General features: G+C 32.9%; 4 protein-coding genes across 9 annotated transcripts; 3 read left to right on the forward strand and 1 right to left on the reverse strand.

The window, feature by feature from the left end:
* The first annotated feature begins 84 nt into the window (after positions 1-84).
* Positions 85-2,658, forward strand: LOC126925392 (uncharacterized). The gene is made up of 2 exons (XM_050740887.1): positions 85-537; positions 1,184-2,658. The coding sequence occupies exons 1-2, from the start codon at positions 433-435 to the stop codon at positions 1,790-1,792; spliced, it is 714 nt and encodes a 237-aa protein (XP_050596844.1). The 5' UTR covers positions 85-432; the 3' UTR covers positions 1,793-2,658.
* A 2,169-nt stretch (positions 2,659-4,827) lies between these two features.
* On the forward strand, positions 4,828-16,481 carry LOC126925372 (chromodomain-helicase-DNA-binding protein Mi-2 homolog). Of its 4 annotated transcripts, none has more exons than XM_050740832.1 (24): positions 4,828-5,071; positions 7,300-7,391; positions 7,464-7,586; positions 7,669-7,962; positions 8,052-8,600; positions 8,694-8,856; positions 8,954-9,139; positions 9,211-9,400; positions 9,475-9,848; positions 9,930-10,099; positions 10,168-10,393; positions 10,490-10,953; positions 11,060-11,513; positions 11,581-11,898; positions 11,975-12,283; positions 12,364-12,632; positions 12,708-12,799; positions 12,857-13,061; positions 13,135-13,407; positions 13,480-13,758; positions 13,834-14,081; positions 14,151-14,436; positions 14,511-14,820; positions 14,902-16,481. In XM_050740832.1, the coding sequence occupies exons 1-24, from the start codon at positions 5,035-5,037 to the stop codon at positions 14,904-14,906; spliced, it is 5,916 nt and encodes a 1,971-aa protein (XP_050596789.1). In that variant the 5' UTR covers positions 4,828-5,034; the 3' UTR covers positions 14,907-16,481. The 4 variants fall into 4 exon arrangements, with proteins under 4 accessions (XP_050596789.1, XP_050596790.1, XP_050596786.1 ...); XM_050740833.1 differs by having other exon boundaries at positions 8,694-8,847; positions 12,875-13,061; XM_050740829.1 differs by lacking the exon at positions 4,828-5,071 and adding an exon at positions 6,620-6,848 and having other exon boundaries at positions 9,475-9,857.
* A 332-nt stretch (positions 16,482-16,813) lies between these two features.
* On the reverse strand, positions 16,814-17,529 carry LOC126925393 (prefoldin subunit 1). Its single transcript, XM_050740888.1, has 2 exons — positions 17,400-17,529; positions 16,814-17,201 (listed from the first exon to the last, which is right to left on the reverse strand). Exon 2 carries the CDS (start codon positions 17,195-17,197, stop codon positions 16,817-16,819), a length of 381 nt encoding a protein of 126 aa, XP_050596845.1. The 5' UTR covers positions 17,198-17,201; positions 17,400-17,529; the 3' UTR covers positions 16,814-16,816.
* Positions 17,530-19,037: 1,508 nt separating this feature from the next.
* LOC126925718 (nardilysin-like) lies at positions 19,038-24,104 on the forward strand. 3 transcript variants are annotated; one of them, XM_050741549.1, is made up of 14 exons: positions 19,038-19,440; positions 19,515-19,603; positions 19,737-19,912; positions 20,013-20,126; positions 20,193-20,388; positions 20,465-20,670; positions 20,745-20,915; positions 21,190-21,533; positions 21,603-22,103; positions 22,167-22,317; positions 22,610-22,743; positions 22,817-23,195; positions 23,274-23,787; positions 23,859-24,104. In XM_050741549.1, the coding sequence occupies exons 1-14, from the start codon at positions 19,124-19,126 to the stop codon at positions 24,026-24,028; spliced, it is 3,462 nt and encodes a 1,153-aa protein (XP_050597506.1). In that variant the 5' UTR covers positions 19,038-19,123; the 3' UTR covers positions 24,029-24,104. The 3 variants fall into 3 exon arrangements, with proteins under 3 accessions (XP_050597506.1, XP_050597508.1, XP_050597507.1); XM_050741551.1 differs by lacking the exon at positions 19,038-19,440 and having other exon boundaries at positions 19,714-19,912; positions 19,985-20,126; XM_050741550.1 differs by lacking the exon at positions 19,038-19,440 and having other exon boundaries at positions 19,714-19,912.
* Positions 24,105-24,285: the final 181 nt, after the last annotated feature.

The following is a 24,285-nucleotide window of genomic DNA, read 5'->3' on the forward strand; positions in this document are numbered from 1 at the left end:
TAATAATTTACAAAATATTCTTGCAATTCAATTTGGTGATTTTATATAGAATCTAATGGTAAAGTAGCCATTTTGAAGCTGTCAAAACGATTCTTGCCATTTGATTATGTGTGGTATTTGTCCTCTTGTGTTCTAACCGATTCGCTCGTGATTATTATTCAATTTTTATACTGCGATCTACTCACATTGTAAAGACTGCGTATAATCAGAAACGTCGAAGTTATTTCAAGTTAATTGAATGCACGACAAAGATTTATCACTATTATTCAAGAGAAAGATGTCAAAGAAAGTTGGTGGAAGTGATTCGAATTTTTGTAACGTCGGTCAGACTCTTTGCTTGATGATTGTTTAGTAGTACCGTTGTTGGAATTAGTTATTCTTATTTAAGTTGTTTGAAAAGAAAACGATACAGTTCTGTATAAAATAGAGAAAATGGCGACTGACATCGAGGAATCAGATACTGACGATCATGAAAGGCCAGCTCCTCCGAAACGGCAATGTACACGACTTAAAGGCAACGAGACGATTTGGGATATGGTAACTATTACGTATAGTTATAATAAATTAAATATTATATTAAATTATTCTAATGATATATAGAGTGATTCATAAATACATGTCAATACTTTAGAGAGTGAATCTATACATTAAAATAAGTAAAAGACATTATATGCATATATGTCACATATATTCCTTCATTTTTAATTTATGGATCATTAAAGAAAATGTTCAAAGTATCTGTCTTGTGCCTCAATATACTTTACAGTTATTACATACTTTAGCATTGTTATAATTATAATTAAAGCATACCTTGACATTATTTAAAGTTTATCAACTTTATCAATATCAATTTATTAATATTGAATTTCAGTTTTCAGTATTTTATTTTTACAAGTCTACTACTGTTCCAAAAGCGGGAAGATAAAAATTATAAACTTTACATAAATCAAAACGTGCTTCAGCTATATATGCAGAATATATATGCAATATATTAAGGCATGAGACAGACATGTTAAAAAACATGAAAATTAAGATAGAAGAAGAGATAAAACTGTCCTTTATATTAATCATATGAATCATCTTATATATTAATTTTATGTTTTATTTCTCTAAATAGAAATGAACAAAGTGTGATCATTTAATTTCTCAAAATATATGTTCCATTTAAGCATTCATTTTGTAGGAAAAAAATTCAGTAGGAAAAAAAGAGATGGTACAAGAAACAGAAAATGTAGAATATGACGATGCAGAGAGACAAGCAAGGGAAAAATTGAAAAGATGGCAAGCTTGTCAGGTGGCCAAAGGATATGTGGATAATACCATTAATGTAGTATTAGAGAATTACATTATGGTAACTTCATCCTCTTATTCCGTGGAGGAGTCCAGATTTCAGTTGTTTAGAGGAAACGATATGGAAGACACCGCAGTTATGATGGCAATTCGTAATCACGGTCTAGTACAATCTGGACAATCAGGACTTGTTTCTCAATCCAATGCTTTTTACAGTGACAAAGCTCCAGGGTATTGGACCAATAATGAATACACTGATGTGCACTGTTCCTGCCCCCCTAATAACATACAAAATGTTGGAAATTTTGAAAACTCTGTAGCTACTACATCTGCAAATTCATTAAGATTGAATGATTCAAAAAGCACAGAGGAATATAATAGGCTTGACTGGGATTTGGATAAAATTGACGAGAATGACCAACAAGAGAATTTTCTAGAAAGAGCTGTGGCAGAAGCTATAAAGAAGAAAGGACTGAGTGCTTTAAGCGTCGACTATGGTTGAGCAAACTAAATATTCCATCTTAATATATGATTATACAATAGCATTACGTATACCTTTTTATCTTTGCAAATCTATTTTGATTTGTATGGACAACTGCATAGATGACATTCATCAGAAGTTTTGCAAGTAATTGTATTCCATCGAGACAAGAAATTTTTATGATTATCTATTTCTTTATTTGTTACAGACAAATATATATATCTCTAGTTATGCATAGATATGTACCATATATATTCTAGATCGAAATATTTTTGACGAGGAATTAGATTTCATTAATATATAAAAAGATGTAGTACAAAGTTTTGTTCACGATTAATCGAACTGCATAAAATCAAAACTTTATTCATATTTGATTCGTTAAAAAAGCAGTTTTAACAATCTTAAAGGCTTGAATCTAAATATTCCAAATATGTACAATAATTTTCTAACATCGATTGATGGTTATTAATTATTGTTAAAATTCAAAGGTACTAATTCATTCCATACAGTATTGCTTCTATCCATTCCTAAAGACGATTTATTATATCTTTTTGTAAATTGTAATTCAGTGATATACATAAAACATGTTTGTTTTATAAAATTAGTATTACAGGCTTTAGAAAGAAGAGTGAATTTATTATACGTAAGAGTATTACAATTGCTTTCTTCTGACTTTTTCGTTTTGTATACGAAGGCCTTCATAATATGTATGTATTTCATCATCTGTAAATAGATTGTTACGTACGAGACGTATAAATAAAATTTTCATCCTCACGTTATACGACGGTACGTATCTCTCCAGCAGAGCATGTAACGTGTCCTCTATCGGTACACATAATTCATATTTCTAGCACTTATGAATAAAGAGGTGTAAACGCATATAACAACGTGTTATTGTACAGGGATTCTGCAATTTGCGATCTGGAAATGATACCTGTTAATACCTGAAAATCTACTTAATTTTGAGAGTAAACTGTTTAGTAATTCCTGTAGCTACAAAGCGAAATTATACTTGTCTGAGACTAAAACGATTGTCATGTACAGAACAACTCAGAAATCTACAGTATTTCAATGTGTAGGGCCAGATCATTTCTAGGTCATGCCATATTTGCATTCCTTCCCTGTAGAATTTCCTTTGTTAATTTACAACTTAATTTCAATATCAAAAAGGATCGTTACATATTTTAGCCTTTATTAATCTAATTTAATATTTATAAACATGAATCGCACGTATATTTTTCTCACTAGATTTATATATTTCATTTAATAAAAAGTATTATGAAGATGAATTGAATAACTAAAATCAGTTGAGTTATGTTTTTCTGGAACAAAGGTCGAAAAATTAATGAAATTAGATAAAGAATCGTAGATATATATTTAGTGCTAGAATCGTGGACCATACATGGACTATATATTTGATGACAGCGATAATAACTAATTTCCTAATTCAAATTTTTCCGTGGTGTGCTAGTCGCCCTTATTATTTTTCGTATTAATATTAACGAGTAATAAACGAGTAACCGTAGAAAATCGGCGGCTCATGTGTATTATAATATATACGTGCAGTGGCTCACAAAGCTACTCGTACATTTGCTACAGAAAACATATATTCCTATATTGTCCGTGTTATATGAAACATTTAAAAATTTTATTAACACTGTAATGAGACGCGACTGCCATAAGTATATGGACAAAATTTGAATTCAATTTCGAAATATGTAACATATATATATATATGTATATGTTACAGGATATTTACTGTAAACTTATATTTAGTAAAAAATTAATATACGGTATGAATAGTCAACTTAAACATATAATGTATTATATTAAAAGTGGTTCCACTGAATTAAACCTAGATTTATTAATATTGCCTGCTTGAATACTTTTGTTATCTCTGCAAAATATATATTTGTATTGAATATCTTGCAACTTCTGTATACATTTCTAGAATCATTTAATTATACCCATATAATTATCATTATAGCGCTAATGAAATTTTTAAATGTGTACATAAAAAGTATACTAATACATTTGTGAGCTACTATATGTATTTTTCTAATTAAAAATGAATATCATATTCAGGTAAAAAAAATACACATTGATTGCGTTCGGTTATCTTGTCTCCATCAAAAAGGTCGATACACGAGCATACATATACATGTATATATACATGTATATAATAGTACGTGCATGTAACTGCTCGGCCATTAATCATACCGCAAATCCGTATACGCATACTATTACAGTTTGCAACTGTACAATTTATATTGGACTGAAATGGTGGAATTCCAGAGAACTAATCATCAAAAATTTACAATATATTAATTTTCTTAATAGCGGGCATATATCATGCGATATGTATATACATATGTATAGATTGCAGATTTTTATCCATCTATGGGAAATATAATATGTATAAATATATAAAATGTTCAAAGTAGAGTATTTATTATAGTATTTAGTAGATGAGATAAATTTCTATTTAGGTTCCATTTCCTTAGTTATGTCCATAAAGATATAAAAATTCATAAAAATTCATAGTCTACATATGTATGTATACATATATACTTTATGAAAAGGTTGTATCTTATAATGAAGGTAAATATATTCCGAATCGATGAAATTTTTAAGCATCGGCAATAAAAACAACTAAAAACGTAACGAATGAAAAAGTGAGAAAAATAAGTAAGAGTAGGGGTCAGTATAGCGACTAGTACACAGAAATGCATTGCTATTGAAAAAGATCTCTTTTTCTAAAAATTAAAAAGCATATATTCTGCGGAATCAGAAGGGGGTAGAGAGAGGATGAAGGATAGAGGAGGGAAGGAGGGGTAAAAAGAAATAAATGCAACACGGTAGACTCGGGCAGACCATTGGTATACATTCAGCTATAGCGCGTTATATGTAACGGTGGGCGAATGGGGGAGATGAGGAAAAAGAAAGAGAGGGGAAGAAACGAACTCTCTGTGAAGGGTGGGAGGGGAAAGTGAGGGGGAGAAAGATCGCGACGCGATAGTGGGAGGGGGGGAAGAATGAGGAGAACTGACGAATCGCGTGAAAGAAGAAGCGTAGACCAGTAGGTGCACATCGGTGCACGTACGAGTGTGACGGCACGCCGAAACTGAAACGCCGAGAGCCACGAACGTTTAATGTCGCATTTCCGTACTATTTTTCTACGGTGAGCATCTTAGTCAGTGAGTGACTATTAATAATAATCTTGGGTGTTTTCTCGAACGTATAGTTTGTCGAGGTACTAAAGAATGGCATCCGATGAGGAGGTGGACGAGAGTTACGCGGGTAAGTGCGACGAGGGCACACTTGATCACGAATACTACCGGAAAGTTGTATCCTCGAGAGCACGCAGGACGCGCGCTTTTCGTACGATGGCTGCCATGTCAATTGATCCTTCTATGGTTTTTCACGCGCTGTCGCGTGTTGCGCGTTTCAACGTGATTTCTCCAGTGTTTTTGTCTAACTCGATGGCAGGTTAAATTGTCCAGAGAAAACAATTAACCTTTCAATTCGACAGGTCTTACATTGTTTTGTAAAGGAACAACTAACCTTCGAATTGTCAATAATCTCACGAACATGTAACGATATTCTGTTTAACGGTTTAATGTATCATACATATTCGTGTTGTATTTAACTGTCATGCAAATGTAACGAAATAATCATCCGAGTATAGGTTATTGTTTACATTCGATAGTTAAAGAGAAATCACATGGTTCTCTGACTTTTACTTATTTTAGATATTATTACAGTTACAGGTACATTAGTACCAAATTGTTGCCACGATTTCAACAAATTTTCTACAGTAATTACATTTTAAATCATACTATGATTTGATGCATCAATTTCGACAGCTAAATGATTTCTAACGCTTGAGTGAGATTTTTGCTTAAATCAATCACAAATTAAAAACTTGTCAAATATTGAATGTTGCACGGTGTTTTCGCAATATTTCATGACCCTTACATAATTAACGCTACATTATTTGATTTTTCATTGTACAATTAATCCTATGTACGCATTTGAATTTGTTCTAACCGTTGTTTTTTCAATGCGAAAAAGTCAAAAGGGTCACGCTGTTTTCTCATGCAAAGAAGTTTCAGTACAATCTTAATCTACTTCAACTGCGGAGTAATAAGATAATTTCATTCATCGTGTGTTTTTCAACGATCTGGAGGATTCCTATTTAAAATCCAATTTCTTTACAGAAAAAGTAAAAAACAATGTAAAGTGATAATTCTAATTTTCAGCGAAATCTTTGAGTAATTTCGTAATGCTAGCTTCGGTTTTCCGACCATCTGGTACGGTTGTGTGCGTATTCATTATACACACGCACACTATTAATCGTAATATATAAGCGACCGGTGCGAGCTTCTCGAGGATATCGTCTTCCGGGACTTACTAAAAATTGCAGCGGTATATCGTGATCACAGGTTCGATCATGGATTTTTTAGTATAATCAGTGAACGAACGAGATCAGAATCCGCGGCAATATTATGAATATAAAATATAGGCTTCTCTCTCTCTCTCTCTCTCTCTCTCTCTCTCTCTCTCTCTCTCTCTCCAATGTGGTGAGCCCTTTCGAAGAAAATGGCGGACGCATACTCTCTTACAAAGCATTCATCGAACGTGGATTAGTCGAAAATAATTTATACATTTCGACTGTCCAATCTTAATAGCTTACTCAATTTTCAAACGAGACTTATGCATGCGCGCAAACTCGCTTTTGTACAGAGAGCTTGTATTTATGCTGGTTTTATCATTTTGATCGCTTCGGAGGAATAAAAAATCGGTTTGTTATAAAACGTTACTATCGATTTGGCAATTATCAGTCCGCCGCCGTTTTGCTAGTCGAACGTCCCGTCCAATAACATTTGTTCCAATTATATGTTGCTCTCTCTTTCTTTTTCTGACTCAAGTATTTTGTATTACGATTTTTTAAGAAATATATTTTCTAAAGTGAATTGAAGCCGCGTATTACTCGGGTTTCTGGAAAAACGAATGGCAAAACATTTGTCGGTGCCATGTCGTCGCGGTACTGTGATGGAAAATAGTTCTTTCGACGGTTCGATTCGAAATATTTACATATATTTAATATATAGGATTAATTTGAATCCGTGGGATTATATGAAGTCATTCTTTTTAAAAGAATTGATAAATATATGTTTATACACTATTGCAGACAAATTGTAAAGTATTGATTTACATGAAATATTAATTTTGTTGGAAAAATATATGTATACATTGACTATTCTTGAACCTACATTGTAATGAATACAGATATTGATTTTATGTAAGTCAGAGGTAGCCAGTGAAAATGTAGCTTAGTATATCAATCATACATGAAAATCATTATATTAGAAATACTATAGAACATTATTTATTTCGAAAAATTATCTATTTCGTATTATAAATGACTTTATATATTTATTGATAATTGTATCTTAATGTCCTAATTAGTCCTTTTATTTTTTCTTAAAATAATTTCTTTATTTTTTAATGTAATGAACTTTTAGGAGAGGACGATATAGATGAAACTGGAGGTCAAGTTTCAAATATTAACCAACAAGTGGATGGTTCATCCGATGCAGAAGAATCTCAAAGACTAGTTAGTATATTATATACACATTACACATTGATTAAATTATAAACATTGTTTGAAACATTTTTTTTTATGCAGGAAGAAGATGATGATTATGAACCAGAGGAAAGAAAGAAGAAGAAAGGAAAAAAACGAAAAGCTCGTAGTGAAGATAAGAAAGGGAAGAAAAAGAAGAAAAAGAAAAAATCCGATTCTGGAGATGTAATTACTTTTATCTTATTTCCTAAAACATAATTAATTTACTGATAAAAATAACTTAAATGTTCATATTTTCTTTATGCAGGAAAGTGATTTTGGAGGAGGCGGTGAAACTGGTGATGTAGCTGGTGATGATAGTGACTATGCTGGAAATAGAAAAAGTAGAAAATCTTCTTCCAGGAAATCATCTAGTCACAATGCACCTGCTCCTCCTAGCCAGGAACCCACAACAGGAATGCCTACGATTGAGGAAGTCTGTAACACATTTGGATTAACTGATGTACAAATTGAATACACTGACGCAGATTTCCAGAATTTAACTACCTATAAATTATTTCAACAACATGTCAGACCACTACTAGCAAAAGAGAATCCAAAAGTAAATTTTTTGTAAAAGCAATGAGCTCAAGCGATTATTTTTTCGATATTTTATTTACTTCTGATATTTTATGTTATGCTTATTTTTAGGTTCCAATGTCGAAGCTTATGATGTTAGTGGCTGCCAAATGGCGTGATTTTTCTGAGTTAAATCCTCACACACAGCCAGATGCGGATGTATCTTCTGCAAATGTAGATGAAGATAGTAGAAATGCAAGGGCAAATCGTAGTGGTGCGGTCCAGGAAGGCGAAGATGAAGAAGACGATGACGAAGATAGTGATAGAAAACGGAAATCACGAGGATCGAGAGCGAAGAAGGGAAAGAAAGCTTCTAAAGTACCAACACTGAAGATCAAACTTGGAAAACGCAAACGAGGGAGCTCCGATGAGGAAGCAGAGGGTAGTGGTGTTGGTACTGACAGAGATTCAGACATGGAATTCGAGCAAATGTTGGCAGATGCGGAGGAACCTACTGGTGTGGATGGAACGAACAAAGGAAACACAGAAGAAAGTGGGGTTGAACCACCAGCAGAACCACCTGTTCGCAGGAAGGCAAAGACCAAAATCGGAAATAAGACTAAGAAGAAGAAAAAGACAAAAACCACGTCAAAGTTTCCAGATGGGGAAGAAGGTCTTCAGGTATAATTAGATTGCTTTTGACTAATACTGGTTATATTTTCTATGTCAATGAAACTTTTGAATTTTTTATGATATTTATATCTTTTTATGCAGACTGATCATCAGGATTATTGTGAAGTATGTCAACAAGGTGGAGAAATTATTCTATGCGACACATGTCCTAGAGCTTATCACTTGGTGTGTCTAGAGCCTGAATTAGAAGAAACTCCGGAAGGAAAATGGAGTTGTCCTCATTGTGAAGGAGAAGGTATTGCAGGTACCTTCCTTGTAACCCCAAACCTTCCATCCTCCCCAACACGCTGATGTGTATTCAACTATCAAAACGAATCGTGGATTATTAATTCTATTTTCAGGTGCAGCTGAAGACGATGATGAGCATATGGAATTTTGTAGAATATGTAAAGATGGTGGTGAATTGCTATGCTGTGATAGCTGTACTAGCGCATACCATACACATTGTTTGAATCCACCACTTTCAGAAATTCCTGATGGCGACTGGAAGTGTCCCAGATGTTCTTGTCCACCTATACGTGGAAAAGGTACTGTATGATTAAGACAAAGAATTATGCATCACATACTCATAACTAATATTTAATCTTTTATGTGATAGTTGCAAAGATCTTAACATGGAGGTGGAAGGAATGTCCAGAAACACCTTCAGAGGAGCCATCAACAAGTAAAGCTGCTCCTAAGCAACGTAGAATACGCGAATTCTTCGTGAAATGGGCAGATATGTCTTATTGGCATTGCGACTGGATCACAGAATTACAGCTTGATGTTTTCCATCCTCTCATGTTTAGGTATGGCACTTATTGAAAGGTAGTATGCTTAATCCTTTTTTTATGATTGTTTTAAATTTTACTGTGATCTTTAGAAATTATTCACGAAAATATGATATGGACGAACCACCGAAGTTGGAGGAACCATTAGACGAAAGCGATTCCCGAGTAAAACGTTTAAAAGAACAGGACGTTGCAACTAATAGGGATGAATACAATTTAGAGGAGCGATTCTATCGTTACGGAGTTCGGCCAGAGTGGCTTGTAGTGCATCGAGTAATTAATCATAGGCTTTCAAGAGATGGTAGAGCGACGTATCTCGTTAAATGGAGGGAATTAGGATACGATCAGGCAACTTGGGAGGATGAGCATGAAGATATTCCTGGGTTAAAGCAAGCTATCGAATATTACTTGGATCTCAGAGCTGCAAACTGTTGTGATGGTAGTTCGTCCCGCAAGGGCAAGAAGGGTGAGAAGAGTCGGTTAATTTATTTTTTCTTTTTACAATCACCATTATGAGCTGTGAAATGGACACATATATTATATTCAGGTAAAGGCAAGAAATCGAAGACTCGTGAACTCATCGATGACGAAGAAAGAACGCCTAAGAGGTATACTCCTCCACCTGACAAACCTACCACAGATCTAAAGAAAAAGTATGAACGACAGCCAGAATATCTGGATCAGACTGGAATGCAGTTACATCCTTATCAGCTGGAAGTATATATCTTATCTTCATTACAGTATTTATTTTTTAATGATTTTTTTATAATATCGTAATTTTGTAGGGTTTGAATTGGTTAAGATATTCATGGGGCCAAGGTATAGACACTATTTTAGCGGACGAGATGGGTCTAGGAAAAACCATTCAAACTATCACCTTTCTGTATTCATTATACAAAGAAGGTCACTGCAAGGGACCGTTCCTTGTATCTGTTCCTCTATCAACTATCATTAACTGGGAACGTGAATTTGAAACCTGGGCACCTGATTTTTATTGTGTTACTTACGTTGGTACGTACGTATATATGAACTTAATTAATGGAAATGTGTTTATTGATTTTTTCATTGCTAATTAATATTTTATATTAATATATTTATATATTTCAGGTGACAAGGACAGTCGTATAGTGATTCGTGAGAATGAATTGTCTTTCGAAGAGGGTGCTGTTCGTGGTGGCCGAGCATCGAAGATCCGATCGAATCAAATTAAGTTCAATGTACTTCTTACCAGTTATGAGCTGATCTCAATTGATTCTGCGTGCTTAGGATCGATAGATTGGGCTGTATTAGTAGTAGACGAAGCGCATAGACTCAAATCTAACCAGTCGAAATTTTTTAGACTATTAGCGTCCTATAATATCGCGTATAAATTATTGTTAACTGGAACTCCTTTGCAAAATAACTTGGAGGAATTGTTCCATCTTTTGAATTTCCTCTGTCGTGATAAATTCAATGACTTAGCTGCGTTCCAAAATGAATTCGCTGATATTTCGAAAGAAGAACAAGTGAAGAAGTTGCATGAACTACTCGGACCACATATGTTGAGGAGATTAAAGGCTGATGTATTAAAGGTATGTATTATGTACTATGTTGGTATGTAGGTATTATGTAGGATGTATTATATACTTTTTTTCACAAATTCAATATGTAAGTTATACTAATCATTTTTATTCATAGAATATGCCGAGTAAATCAGAATTCATTGTCCGTGTCGAATTATCGCCTATGCAAAAGAAATATTATAAATATATATTGACGAGGAACTTCGAGGCGCTGAATCCCAAGGGGGGAGGTCAACAAGTGTCGCTATTGAATATCATGATGGATCTTAAAAAGTGCTGCAACCATCCTTACTTATTTCCAGCCGCATCTCAAGAAGCACCAACCGCACCAAACGGAAGTTACGAAACGTCTGCATTAATCAAAGCAGCAGGAAAATTGGTTCTATTGAGTAAAATGTTAAAGAAATTAAGAGATGATGGACATAGAGTCTTGATCTTTTCTCAAATGACGAAAATGTTGGACATTCTCGAAGATTATTTAGAAGGAGAGGGTTATAAGTATGAAAGAATAGACGGTAACATTACTGGTGCTCAACGACAGGAAGCCATTGACAGATTTAATGCACCTGGTGAGCAGATAGTTTTATTGTATCTTTAATGAATCATCAACGGAAAATTAATCAATTTTTTTACCAGGCGCGCAACAGTTTGTTTTTCTACTTTCTACTCGGGCTGGTGGTTTGGGTATAAACTTGGCTACTGCCGACACTGTGATCATTTACGATTCCGACTGGAATCCACACAACGACATTCAGGCCTTTAGTAGAGCACATAGAATTGGCCAAGCTAATAAAGTCATGATCTATAGATTTGTAACTCGCAACTCTGTCGAAGAACGAGTTACACAAGTGGCGAAGCGTAAAATGATGTTAACACATTTAGTTGTGAGACCTGGAATGGGTGGTAAAGGCGCCAATTTCAGTAAACAAGAACTTGACGACATTTTACGATTCGGTAATGTCGTTGAAATAAAGATTATAAAATAGAATTTAAAATTATGGAATTTGTCTATAATTTCAATTCGTATTAGGAACTGAGGAATTATTCAAAGAGGAGGAAGGCAAAGAGGATGAAGCCATTCATTATGATGACAAAGCTGTGGCTGAATTGTTAGACAGAAGCAAGGAAGGTATCGAACAGAAAGAAAACTGGGCCAACGAGTATCTAAGTTCGTTTAAAGTAGCATCGTACGTAACAAAGGAAGGTGAAACGGAAGAAGAAGCGGACACGGAGATTATTAAACAGGAAGCTGAGAACACAGATCCAGCTTATTGGATCAAATTATTGAGACATCATTATGAACAACAACAGGAAGACATTGCCAGAACACTTGGAAAAGGTATGTATAATTTATTTCTTTGCCTGTAAATACTCCTCTCCACCTCTCTCTGGTCATTACAAAGTAATAATTATTTTCAGGTAAACGAATACGTAAGCAAGTGAACTATAATGATGGAGGAGTAACTGGAGACCAAAGTACAAGGGATGATCAACCATGGCAGGAGAATCTTTCTGATTACAATAGTGATTTTAGTGCTCCTAGCGATGACGATAAAGAAGACGATGACTTTGACGAAAAGGGTGATGGTGATCTGTTATCTCGCAGAAGCAGACGAAGATTAGAGAGAAGAGACGAAAAGGATCGACCTCTCCCTCCATTGCTTGCCAGAGTTAATGGAAACATTGAAGTAGGTTTACATAATTTTTCTTATATTTAAAAATTAATGAAAGATATATACTATAATATGGTTTTTTAAATCCAGGTACTAGGCTTCAATGCCAGACAAAGGAAAGCATTCCTGAACGCGATTATGCGTTACGGTATGCCACCGCAGGACGCGTTTAACTCTCAGTGGTTAGTTACTCGCTCGAAATGTATTCCGCAATCAGTAAATTTAAAGTACTGTTAAAGTATATTGTCGCATTTCAGGTTGGTACGAGACCTGAGAGGCAAGTCGGAGAAGAATTTCAAGGCCTACGTTTCCCTTTTCATGCGACATTTATGTGAACCTGGTGCGGATAATGCCGAAACATTTGCCGATGGTGTCCCGAGAGAAGGTCTTAGCAGGCAGCACGTTTTAACAAGAATTGGTGTAATGTCTTTAATAAGGAAAAAGGTAAAACATTCTTCAGTTGATTTTTTATTTTCTTCTTTTCCTTTCTTCTAATAATTTTTGTTTTATGTAATAGGTGCAAGAATTCGAACACATAAACGGATATTACTCGATGCCAGAAATGATTCGCAAACCGGTAGAACCTGTGAAAGTAGATGGTGGTGGAGAAGGAGCGACTGGAACTAGCAGTACCAGTGCAACACCAGCTACTTCTAATGCACCTAGCCCGAGTCCTGCTGCAACTCCAACGCCAACTACTATCCCTGGAAGTACGAATACTGACTCCAACAAGTCAAATTTAGACACGTCTGAAGTAAAAGAATGTAAAGAAGTCCCTAAGGATAAAGAAGTTAGTATAGTCTATCGTAAAAACTTAAATAATTCCAAATGAGTTTGTAGTAAAGGAAGAATTATTTTACAGAGTGCTGATGCGAAGGATGTGGAGGAATCAAAAGAATCTAAAGAAGAGGAGGAGAATAATACGGAAAAAGATAAAGACAAGGAGGACATCAAGAAAGAAGAGAAGGATGCAGAGGGAGAAACACAGGATAAAGAAAAGGATAAGACAGATGCTACAGATGAAAAATTTGTGGCGAAACACGACGAAAAAGTGGACAACTCTGAAAGCAAAACAAAACAAGATTCCGAGGAAGATGTAGTTATCGTTAAAGACGATGAAGAAGAAACAGAAAAGCGAGAGGTACTTGCTAGTTCGATGTTAAATCAGTGTAATTTATTTGAAACAATTAATAAGATTTCTAATATTACATTGTAGGAGAAAGATAATAAAGATAAGGACATAAAGGATTGTGATTCAGAAACGATGAAGCCCAAGCGCAAGTTCATGTTCAACATAGCTGATGGTGGTTTCACTGAATTACACACATTATGGTTAAATGAAGAGAAAGCTGCAGTACCTGGCCGTGAATACGAAATCTGGCATAGAAGACATGATTATTGGTTACTGGCCGGCATTGTTACACATGGCTATGGTCGTTGGCAGGATATCCAAAATGATATTAGGTAACAAATAAACAATAATAGGAAAATATATGCTTATTATAAACGTGTTATTTTAATATTATTTTGCAGGTTTGCAATAATAAATGAACCATTTAAGATGGACGTAGGCAAGGGTAACTTTTTAGAAATAAAAAACAAATTCCTAGCTCGACGTTTCAAACTGTTGGAACAGGCATTAGTAATAGAAGAGCAATTGAGAAGAGCCGCGTACCTGAACTTAACGCAGGATCCTAATCACCCTGCGATGAGCCTGAATGCAAGATTTGCCGAAGTCGAGTGCCTTGCAGAATCACATCAACATCTTAGTAAAGAAAGCCTTGCCGGAAATAAACCAGCAAATGCTGTGTTACATAAAGTAAACATATTTCTGTGGATAGAAAATAATCGTCTTCTTTCAGTAATTCCCCTTTATACATTGTTTCACTACAGGTACTAAATCAATTGGAAGAACTGTTGTCTGACATGAAATCTGACGTGAGTCGTTTACCAGCAACATTAGCTCGCATTCCACCTGTTGCTCAAAGACTTCAAATGTCAGAGAGGTCGATATTAAGTCGATTGGCAGCAACCGCACCAGGTGGTAGCAGTTCTCAGTCGGGTCAAGCAGCGCTGTTAGCGCAACAGTTTCCAGCCGGTTTCTCCGGCGGACAACTGCCGGCTACATTCGCTGGTGCGGCTAATTTTGGAAATTTTAGACCACAATACTCAGTACCAGGTCAACCACCACAGGGATTCACAGGTTCGCAACTTTCAGATTGCTAAAATCTAGATATCGGATTTCTAGATATAATGATTGTTACAAAAATAATTTATATTGCAGCTTGAATAGTAAATGGTTGATAAACAGTGGCTCAATCGAGAATTTGTAATAGCGCAAGTCATCACTACCTTTCGACGAGGTCCATGCGCGCTGTATTATTTTTCGTAAATTACAATTTCTAGCTGAATTTTATTAGAAGAGGAGATGCTCTATAACTTGACGAAGTAACGAAGACAAACACACACACACATACATATAGACGTAATACGTTACATCTAAATTACATTATTGCTGTATTTATTATATGTACATTCGGCGTTTAGCATCAAGATTATCATGTTTTTGTATTTATACATATACGGTCCTTGTAGAAAGCGGCATAAATTATTTTCTTAAGCTAATTAAGAGCATGATTTATATTTCTTCATCGACCGGCGTGTGTATCGTATCGTAACGATAAGTACGTTTTACTTAATAGAAACAAAAATAACAACTTATTTAAGAAACCAATATAGGTTTACATAAATTTATGCAGTTTAAACATAAGGTACGCTAATTAATTCGAGCGATTAATCGTTCGGCATAATTTATTCACAACTTCTTTTTGCATCAATATTTTCCTAATGGATGCCGGAAAGACTTAATTAGTTGGAAGCCTATCCCCGCCCGATATGTGTATTTGTGAATTCAGGGATTTCAGTTAGGATTGCATACTGAATACACAGAGTATCGTCATATAAGAGTACCGTAAATATGACGAACAATGGCAATCATCTTAGTTAAGACTGACATTCACGTGATGTATTCAGATTTCATTTCTTACACGATTTTACATGCTATTGTAATGCATGGGTTTGCATACTGAATAAGCAAGATTCTTTACACGTGCAAGCTTTAATCGTCAATTTTTCAGTTCAAATTTTTTAAAGAAACAGATATATCGTATTGTGTAAGTACCACGTTGCAGAGAACAGAGGCACGAAGTCTGTTTGATACTTAAATATTATAATATACACGGTGATACAACTCTACGTAATAAATACGTAATTCGACTCTGTAGGAATCGACAGTTTTATTAAAATGTCACGCCGGTGACTATAAAAATATGATTTAGATTTGAATTTGATAATACCGTGATTGTTTCATAAATATACTTTGTACATACTTGTCGAGTTACAGTCTACTGCACTACATATACTAAAATACATATACGCGTACATATTAATAGCACTTGCGTATAAGGTCAGAAAGCACGTCACATCCCATGCATTATATTAGTAAAAAAAAAAGAGGAAGAATAAGGAACAACTATAAATATAATTATGAAACACAAATACATTAAAAAGTCTTGAGTAAACATATTGTTCAATTTTTTCTATCCCAAGTTTGAGATATGTTAAAGCATTTTAATTTCTGAGTAATTGATCTGCCAAATTACTGCGTTGGCATATAAGATTTTAAGGGTAATTTAGGATTTAGCTAAGAAATTCTGAACGAGACTATGAAGATGAATGAAAGGAAAACGAGCGAGAGGAATGAACGAGTATAAAGTGAATTAAAGATATAAGCTGAATCACGGAATATCGTTTGTTGTATGTATTAATTCTGCTGGAATAAATTAATAATTAGAAACCACATTACTACTTGATGTATCTTTTTGTAGGTTCTTAAATTTTTAAACATATTAAAAGTTATAATAAAAAGTTTTATTAATTAGCATATAGACAATAAATAAAGGTTACAAAACGCTGTAAAGTTCATAAATACAATAGAACGATTAATCATAATTATATATTTCAAATTTTATAATTGTTTTGTTCATAATTTATATATGTTGAAAATGAAACATAATTTTATGCATAAGTTCAAAAATGCAATGATATGGTGAACAATAGTAATAAAAAATTAACATATGAAGCTTTTCTAACGCATATAATAAGGAAATAATTTTGGTAAAAAGGTTCAAAGCATATTTTTAACCAGACGTGTCTTTATTCTGTCTTTGTTGGATCATTTCCCTAATGTTGTTTTCACATTCTTTTAAGTTCTGTTGTAAATACGTTTTATTATTTTCTAAAGTCTTCACTTTCTCATCAGCATTTTTCATTCGTTTCTCGAGACCGGCCTTTATGCTATCTATGTCATCCAAAAGGAACATCCTGCCGACTGATTCGTACGTCTTTGTGTTCTCAGGATAAGAGGTTATCTCTTTCATTGTCAGCTCGGCAAATTGTTTAGATCGTTTCAATTTGTCAATTTGCAAATCTGCTAATTTCAATTTTTGCGTGGTATCAATCATTTTCTCGTGCAATTGCGAGAACGCTTTCCTTAACTCCTCATCCGGTTCCCTTGCCATTTCTCTGCAATAATTTCGATATTTATAGGTTAGAAAATGGAGTTGAATTACAGTTACTAGATAAATTATTTCAGATGATAATTCATTGTCAAGCAAACTAAAATATTTAATAGTTTAATCGAATATAATTAATTTTTCGTTTTTTAGCATTATTTATTTATATTTTCGAGCAAGTTAAAATATGTGATAGAAAACAAAATACCTTGTCAGTTCCACCTAGCGGGTTGATAAAAAACCTTCAAAAATCGTATTGGATTTAATATGCATACATAGAATACACACATACATATTTGGATCTGTTCAGTCGTAATGCCATATAAATATATCAAAAATTGTATTTTTATTTCCTGTAAATTATCGTTTACTTTACATTCTTAAATCTTTAATAAAAGAGAAATAGTTGTTTGAAATATAAAAGGTTATTTAATACACATTATATAAAAAAATAAATAAAATATCTAAAGTATAATGTTTCCTGTAATACTTGGTAGGTAAAATAATGTTCTATCGAGATTTTATCTTTTTAATTATGTTCCCAAAAATATGAATGTGAATAAAAATCAATAGTCTAATTATGATTATTTAATTTATTTCTACATCTAATAATTTATGTTATAACAACATTGATGTTGATATGATTAATAATATTTCAGTAAAAAAACTACTTTCAATAAAATAAATTTTGTAGAATATGTTGTAGTTATAGTAAGTTTTATAGTATGATCATGTTTTTTCAATAGTTATAAAAATACTTTTTTTTTGAAGATATTCTTTTTATCAAAGGAAAGATTACAGAGATATTTCAACATATATAGTTACATAGCTATATAGCATTTTTACAGAAATTCTTTTGTAGTATTATATTCTTCTGTTAGTATATTATATATGTACAGCATGTATTTAAGTTTATGACATTATATCTATTGAAATTCATAAAATGAAACGATTCTTCTTATATGAAAATAATGATCAAAATCTTTATAGATCATGATATAGCACAGTTTTATCGCTCGCTTTCGAATTACCAATAGGCGGCTGCTTTCGGACAACTCCGTGTAGCGCCGCCAATATTCGGCGATGTTGGAATGATTCTGATTGGTTCATTACTTGTTATCGCGAGGTCGGTATAAAAAGCTCACGAATTTGAAAAAATCCATTCATACTATTGCTTTTTCTACATATGTTAACGTTGATTCATTACTACATATAGTCGTTAATTACTTATTACTCCACGACACACTATTATGGTGGTTAAAACTACTAGGCAAAAACTACTAACAATCAGCTGATGCATTGAAAAAATGTTGTCACTACTATTCTAAATCTATTGTGCGCATATTTTTTATCTATATACATATGTACATTGTCTAACTTGAAGTGAAAAATAAAAAGTTCCTTTTCCTTATTCTTTTTATTTATTAAATAAAACAATTGATTTAATAAAGTGCCTATAATTGAATTTTCTAAGTTGTTTTTGAAATTAAATAAATGTATCATCGATACAAAATATTGCCAATAAGACTGTAACTTGATGTTTTTAGATTAACATTTGCAATTCATTCTACATTATTGCAAAATCATTTTGGATTGTAGAAAGTATAAATTGAATTTTGGATAATTCTATATTTCAGCGATTACTTTTAGTTTTAAATTGTAGATCAAGTTATTCCTGTAAAGGGTATTACAAAAAAGGAAATATAAATTGCTAATGTGTACTTTATATAGGAAACGAAAGATTTAACAAAAAAGAAGATTGTAAATATTATATTTACATAATATTGTAAATAAGAATATATATAAGAATACAATAAGAAAAGATTATACATATTTTAAGAAATTTGATATAAGTATATAAGAAGTATAATAGAAATAGATGAAGGTGGAATTAGATAACTAGATAGCTGGAAACATATTGCTCAGTCACGTATGGTAATGCGGTTTTGGAGGCACCTTTTCATAAAGGTTCTCCAATGTAAAGTTAATGTACAACCTGACACAACGATAATGCCAACAAGATCGATACAAGGTCCTCCTGAAAAAAAACTGAAACTGAATCAAGGCTCGATTAATTCGATACAAAACTCCAACATTCCTACCGAACATAACCTCAATATGGTCATTGACAAAATGCAAACAGAAAATCAAACACAGGAAACCTTCGTTTGCGTTTCAAAACAACCACGAGAGAAAGTTACATATTTAGAAACGCCTGTTAAGTCGGAGAACGACAAGAAAGAGTACAGGTAAAAAAAAAATAGTAGTGAAGATAGATGGTACATATGTTGATTATTTGTTTTACTTTTCTTGAATGTTATAGAGTGATCAAATTGGAAAATGGCTTGACTGCTTTGCTAATTGCTGACCTACACTCCTTTTGTACCCAAGATGATGAATGCACCGATAAAGGTAAAGAAAACAAATATATGTGTATTCAAAAGAAAACTTTATTTATGTTAGCACTTTTCTTTCACTAATTTGTTTTTATGTTATTATTTCAATTCATTAATTTATAAAAGTATAAATATTTGGAACTTATCAGAGGATGCAATAAATATTGAAAATAAAAAAGGAGATGAAAATGAAGAGACTGAAAGTGAAGAGGATGAGGAAGAAGAAAGTGGAGAAGAGAGTGATACAGAGGATAATGAATCAGACGATGACAAAGATGCTGATTCATGTGCTTGTACCAAACCAGTAAAAGGAGAAGAAAAAATGGTATCTTTTATTTCGATACACCATATGATGCTTAATCAATTTAAAAAAAATATGAATTATTAATATTCTTAGTGTGCTGCTACGCATATTTCTTACACAGGCAGCATGTGGATTAACTGTAGGTGTAGGAAGCTTCAGTGATCCACCAGAAATTCCAGGTCTGGCACATTTTTTGGAGCATATGATTTTCATGGGATCAGAGAAATATACTGAGGTATCCATTTCGAAAAAGAATCTTATATCTCCTGAAGTTTTATTTAATTTCCATGTATATTAACAGGAAAACGATTTTGATATGTTTATTAAAAAAAGAGGTGGATCAGACAATGCCTCCACTGATTGTGAATCAACAACATTCTATTTTGAAATACAAGAAGAGCATCTTTTAGCTGCTCTTGATCGTTTTGCTCAATTTTTTATTAAACCTTTAATGAGGAAGGATGCTATAACGAGAGAACGTGAATCCATAGAAAGCGGTATATCTTGAAAATGTGAAACATAATGAAATTTATTTAATTTAGTTAGTATAATAAGATTAAATAAACCATATAGAGTTTCAGATGGCCTTACCCTCTGACTATTGTAGACAAGAACAATTATTTAGTAGCTTTGCGCAGCCAAATCATCCAGCTACAAAGTTTTGTTGGGGTAATTTAATTACATTACGAGATAATGTAACTGATGAAAAACTTTATGAGGAGTTGCATAAGTTCAGGGAGCGTCACTACAGTGCTCACAGAATGAAACTTGCCATACAAGTTAGTCTTTTATTTTACTAAATCGAAATTCGTTCTCAGAAGAAATGATATTAACTTACAAAATTGATTTGCAGGCCAGACTTCCACTGGATCTGCTAGAACACTATGTAATACTATGCTTTGCAAATGTACCAAGTAATGGCTTATCACCTGATGACTTTACTCCCTTTAAGGGTACAGATTCGTTTAATACACCAAGTTTTAGAAAAATTTATAAAATGAAACCTATAAAAGATGTTTGCCAAGTATGTCTTCATAATTTTAGAAGTGATAACTAGACTGCGAATTTTTATGAGTTTATGGAAAATTTGAACTTGGAATTTGTTTGTGTAAAAATATACACAATGCATATAATATGCAAAAACATATGAAATGTCCAAAATAGTATTTATGATTAATATTTAGTAGATAAAGCAAACTATTTAAATTCCTTTTTGTTTAGTTACATTCATACAAATACAAACATGCATAAAAATTCGCAGTCTTAGTAATGGCGATTATATTTTATTTTGTTTATAGGTAGAGTTGACATGGTGCATGCCACCTCTTCACGATATGTATAAAAGCAAGCCGCATCACTATATTTCCTGGATCATGGGATACGAAGGAAAAGGTTCTTTGATTAGTTACTTAAGGGAAAAGATGTGGTGTCTTGGGATTTTCAGCGGAAATGCAGAAAGGGGCTTCGAACATAATTCGATGTACGGGTTGTTTAGTTTGTCTTTGATGTTGACGGAGCAAGGACATAAACACCTACCGGAAGTATTAAACGCCACATTCTCATTCATCAATTTAATGCGAAAAGAAGGCCCACAAAAACGAATTTATGATGAGATCCGCCAAATTAAGGAAATGAATTTTAGGTGCATTAAAGTGATCAATGATTGTTAATATAATAATTAGAATGACTAATAGATAAGGTTTCCTTATAGATTTACAGATGAATTTCCGCCAGTAGAATATGTGGAAGATTTGTGTGAAAATATGCATTATTATCCTCCTCGTGATTATATTACTGGCAGCGAATTGTATTTTGAATATAATGCAGAAGCTATACAAACTTGTTTAAATTATTTAACACCTAATGATGTGAACATCATAATACTTGATAAAAAATTCAATGATGAAGAATTCGATAAAGTGGAACCTTGGTTCAAAACTAAATATACAAATATGGAGATTCCTCAAGAATGGATAGAGTGCTGGAAGACTATGGAGCCTTTGCCTGAATTTCATTTACCATTACCCAATATGTATATCACGGATGATTTCAGTTTAATCTCGATACCACCTGGTGTACCAAAGTACCCCACAAAAATCTATTCAGATGAGATAACAGAAGTTTGGTACCGACCTGATCCGAAGTTCGGCTTGCCTGAATGTTATATGTATTTTTGTATCATATCACCAATGGCTGTTTGTTCACTGAAAGGGTAAATATTGGGAATCTTTATGAAAGAAGCATGAATTTTTTACAGAAATAATTACAATTTTAGCGTAGCTATAATGGATCTATTTGTTGCTATATTGAAGCAACTGTTAGTGGAAACATTGTATCCAGCCACGATTGCTGAATTAAACTATGCTATTTACACGAACGAAAAGGGTATTATGCTTAAAATGAATGGATTCAATCAGAAGTTACCAGTAAGGATACTTATAATTAGACTGTGGATTTGTATACAAATTCATATTTTTATGAATACAATACAATGAATACAAAAGAGTAGGACCTAGGCAGAAATTTGATTTACCTATTAAATATTATAAAGAATACTACACTTTGGATATTTTATCTGTTCTTTAATATTATGTGAATTCTATGCATTTTTGTATCTTTAAATTACTGATAATTGCATAAAATTTTACAGTCTACTTATAATAATTTTTTCCGAATAATTGCTATTTTGATTTAGTATTTTTTTATTTTTATTTGTAGCTTTTGTTAATGACTATTGCGAAGTGTATAGCTGATATTCCGACATTAATAACTAAAGAATTCTTCGAAGTGATGAAGGAAGAACAAACTAAGGAATATTATAATAACTTAGTAAAACCCAAAAGCTTAGTTCGGTAGGTAATGATTCTCACAAAGCCACAAACAATAAATTTAAGATGTTCTACATTTTTTTCATAATTGTTTCAGAGATGTAAGATTATCAATTCTAATGCTCGTCTATTGGACAGCCGCGGACAAGCATGCTGCCATTCAGAATGTGGAATTTTCTGAATTTCAAAATTTTGTTCAACACTTTACCGATCATATTTACATTCAATCTTTGGTACAAGGAAACATGACAAAAGAAGATGTGATAAAAAACATTCAAGAATGTGTAAAAGCACTGAAATGTGGATCATTGTTGCCTAATACTATGCCACATGTGAGGGTGGCGCAAATACCAATTGGTTCACATTATTGTAAAGTAAAGAACTTCAATAGCATCGATATAAATTCTGTTGTAATGAATTACTATCAATCCGATGTCTCATCTATTAGATTGTTAGTTATTATCGAACTACTAATTGTAAGTATAAGTTTAAATTATATTACTTTAAATTTATTGTACAATAAGTAGTAAATATTTCTATTAATTTTAACTTAGACGATTATGGAAGAGCCTGTTTTTAATCAACTTAGAACACTGGAGCAACTTGGTTACAATGTCTTCTGTCTATTAAGGGATACCTTTGGTATCCTCGGTTATACTGTCACAGTGTACACTCAGGCAGATAAATACAGCACCGAATACGTGGATAATAGGATAGAAGCATTTTTAGGGATGTTTAATAATATTTTGAAAGAGATGTCGGAAAAGGAGTTAGACAGCGTTAAGGAAACAATGATAAAATTAAAATGGTGTGCGGATATACATTTGAAAGAAGAGGTTAATAGGAACTGGTCAGAAATTGAAAGTGGCGATTACATGTTTGATAGAATAGAAAAGGAATTGAGTGTGATCGAATGTATCAAGATTGATGAGTTGAGGGAATGGATGAAGTCTCACACATTTAATGGGAGCAATTTCAGAAAATTAAGCGTGCATGTAGTGGGAACTGCTAAATCATCTGATACAGAGAATAACGAAGGTGTTGAAACATCAGCAAATGCAGCCAATTGTAAGTGCAGTGATTTTGTATTGTACTATATATTATACTATTAAATGAAAACGTTATCGATTTTTTTTCAGCCGATTCGGCTAAAAGAGACACAAAAGTAGAGAAATATGGGAAGGTAAAGTATTCATTGAATTATGTTCCTACTACAGAAGAGACTGACAAATCTTTGGTGCACATCACTGATATTGAGAAGTACAAAAACCAGCTGTACATATATCCTGTAAATCATACCACTTTATGATACTAAATAAAACTAATAAAATTTATAGTCATATTTAACAAAATTTTGAAATCAGAATAAAGATGCGACAAATAATGACGATGCATTGTTAATCATTCGTTCCATTTCGTTTAATTAATCTGGTACTTAAGAAATTATCAAATAATATTTTTAATAATTCTTATTACAATTTACGTTTTTATAAGATAACAGAGTATTAATTTGGGGAGTAACATAAAATTAAATTGAATAAACTGAATAACACATTGTGACGAAAA

This window comes from Bombus affinis, chromosome 16, assembly GCF_024516045.1.
Source record: "Bombus affinis isolate iyBomAffi1 chromosome 16, iyBomAffi1.2, whole genome shotgun sequence".
NCBI classification, from domain to species: Eukaryota; Metazoa; Arthropoda; class Insecta; order Hymenoptera; family Apidae; genus Bombus; species Bombus affinis.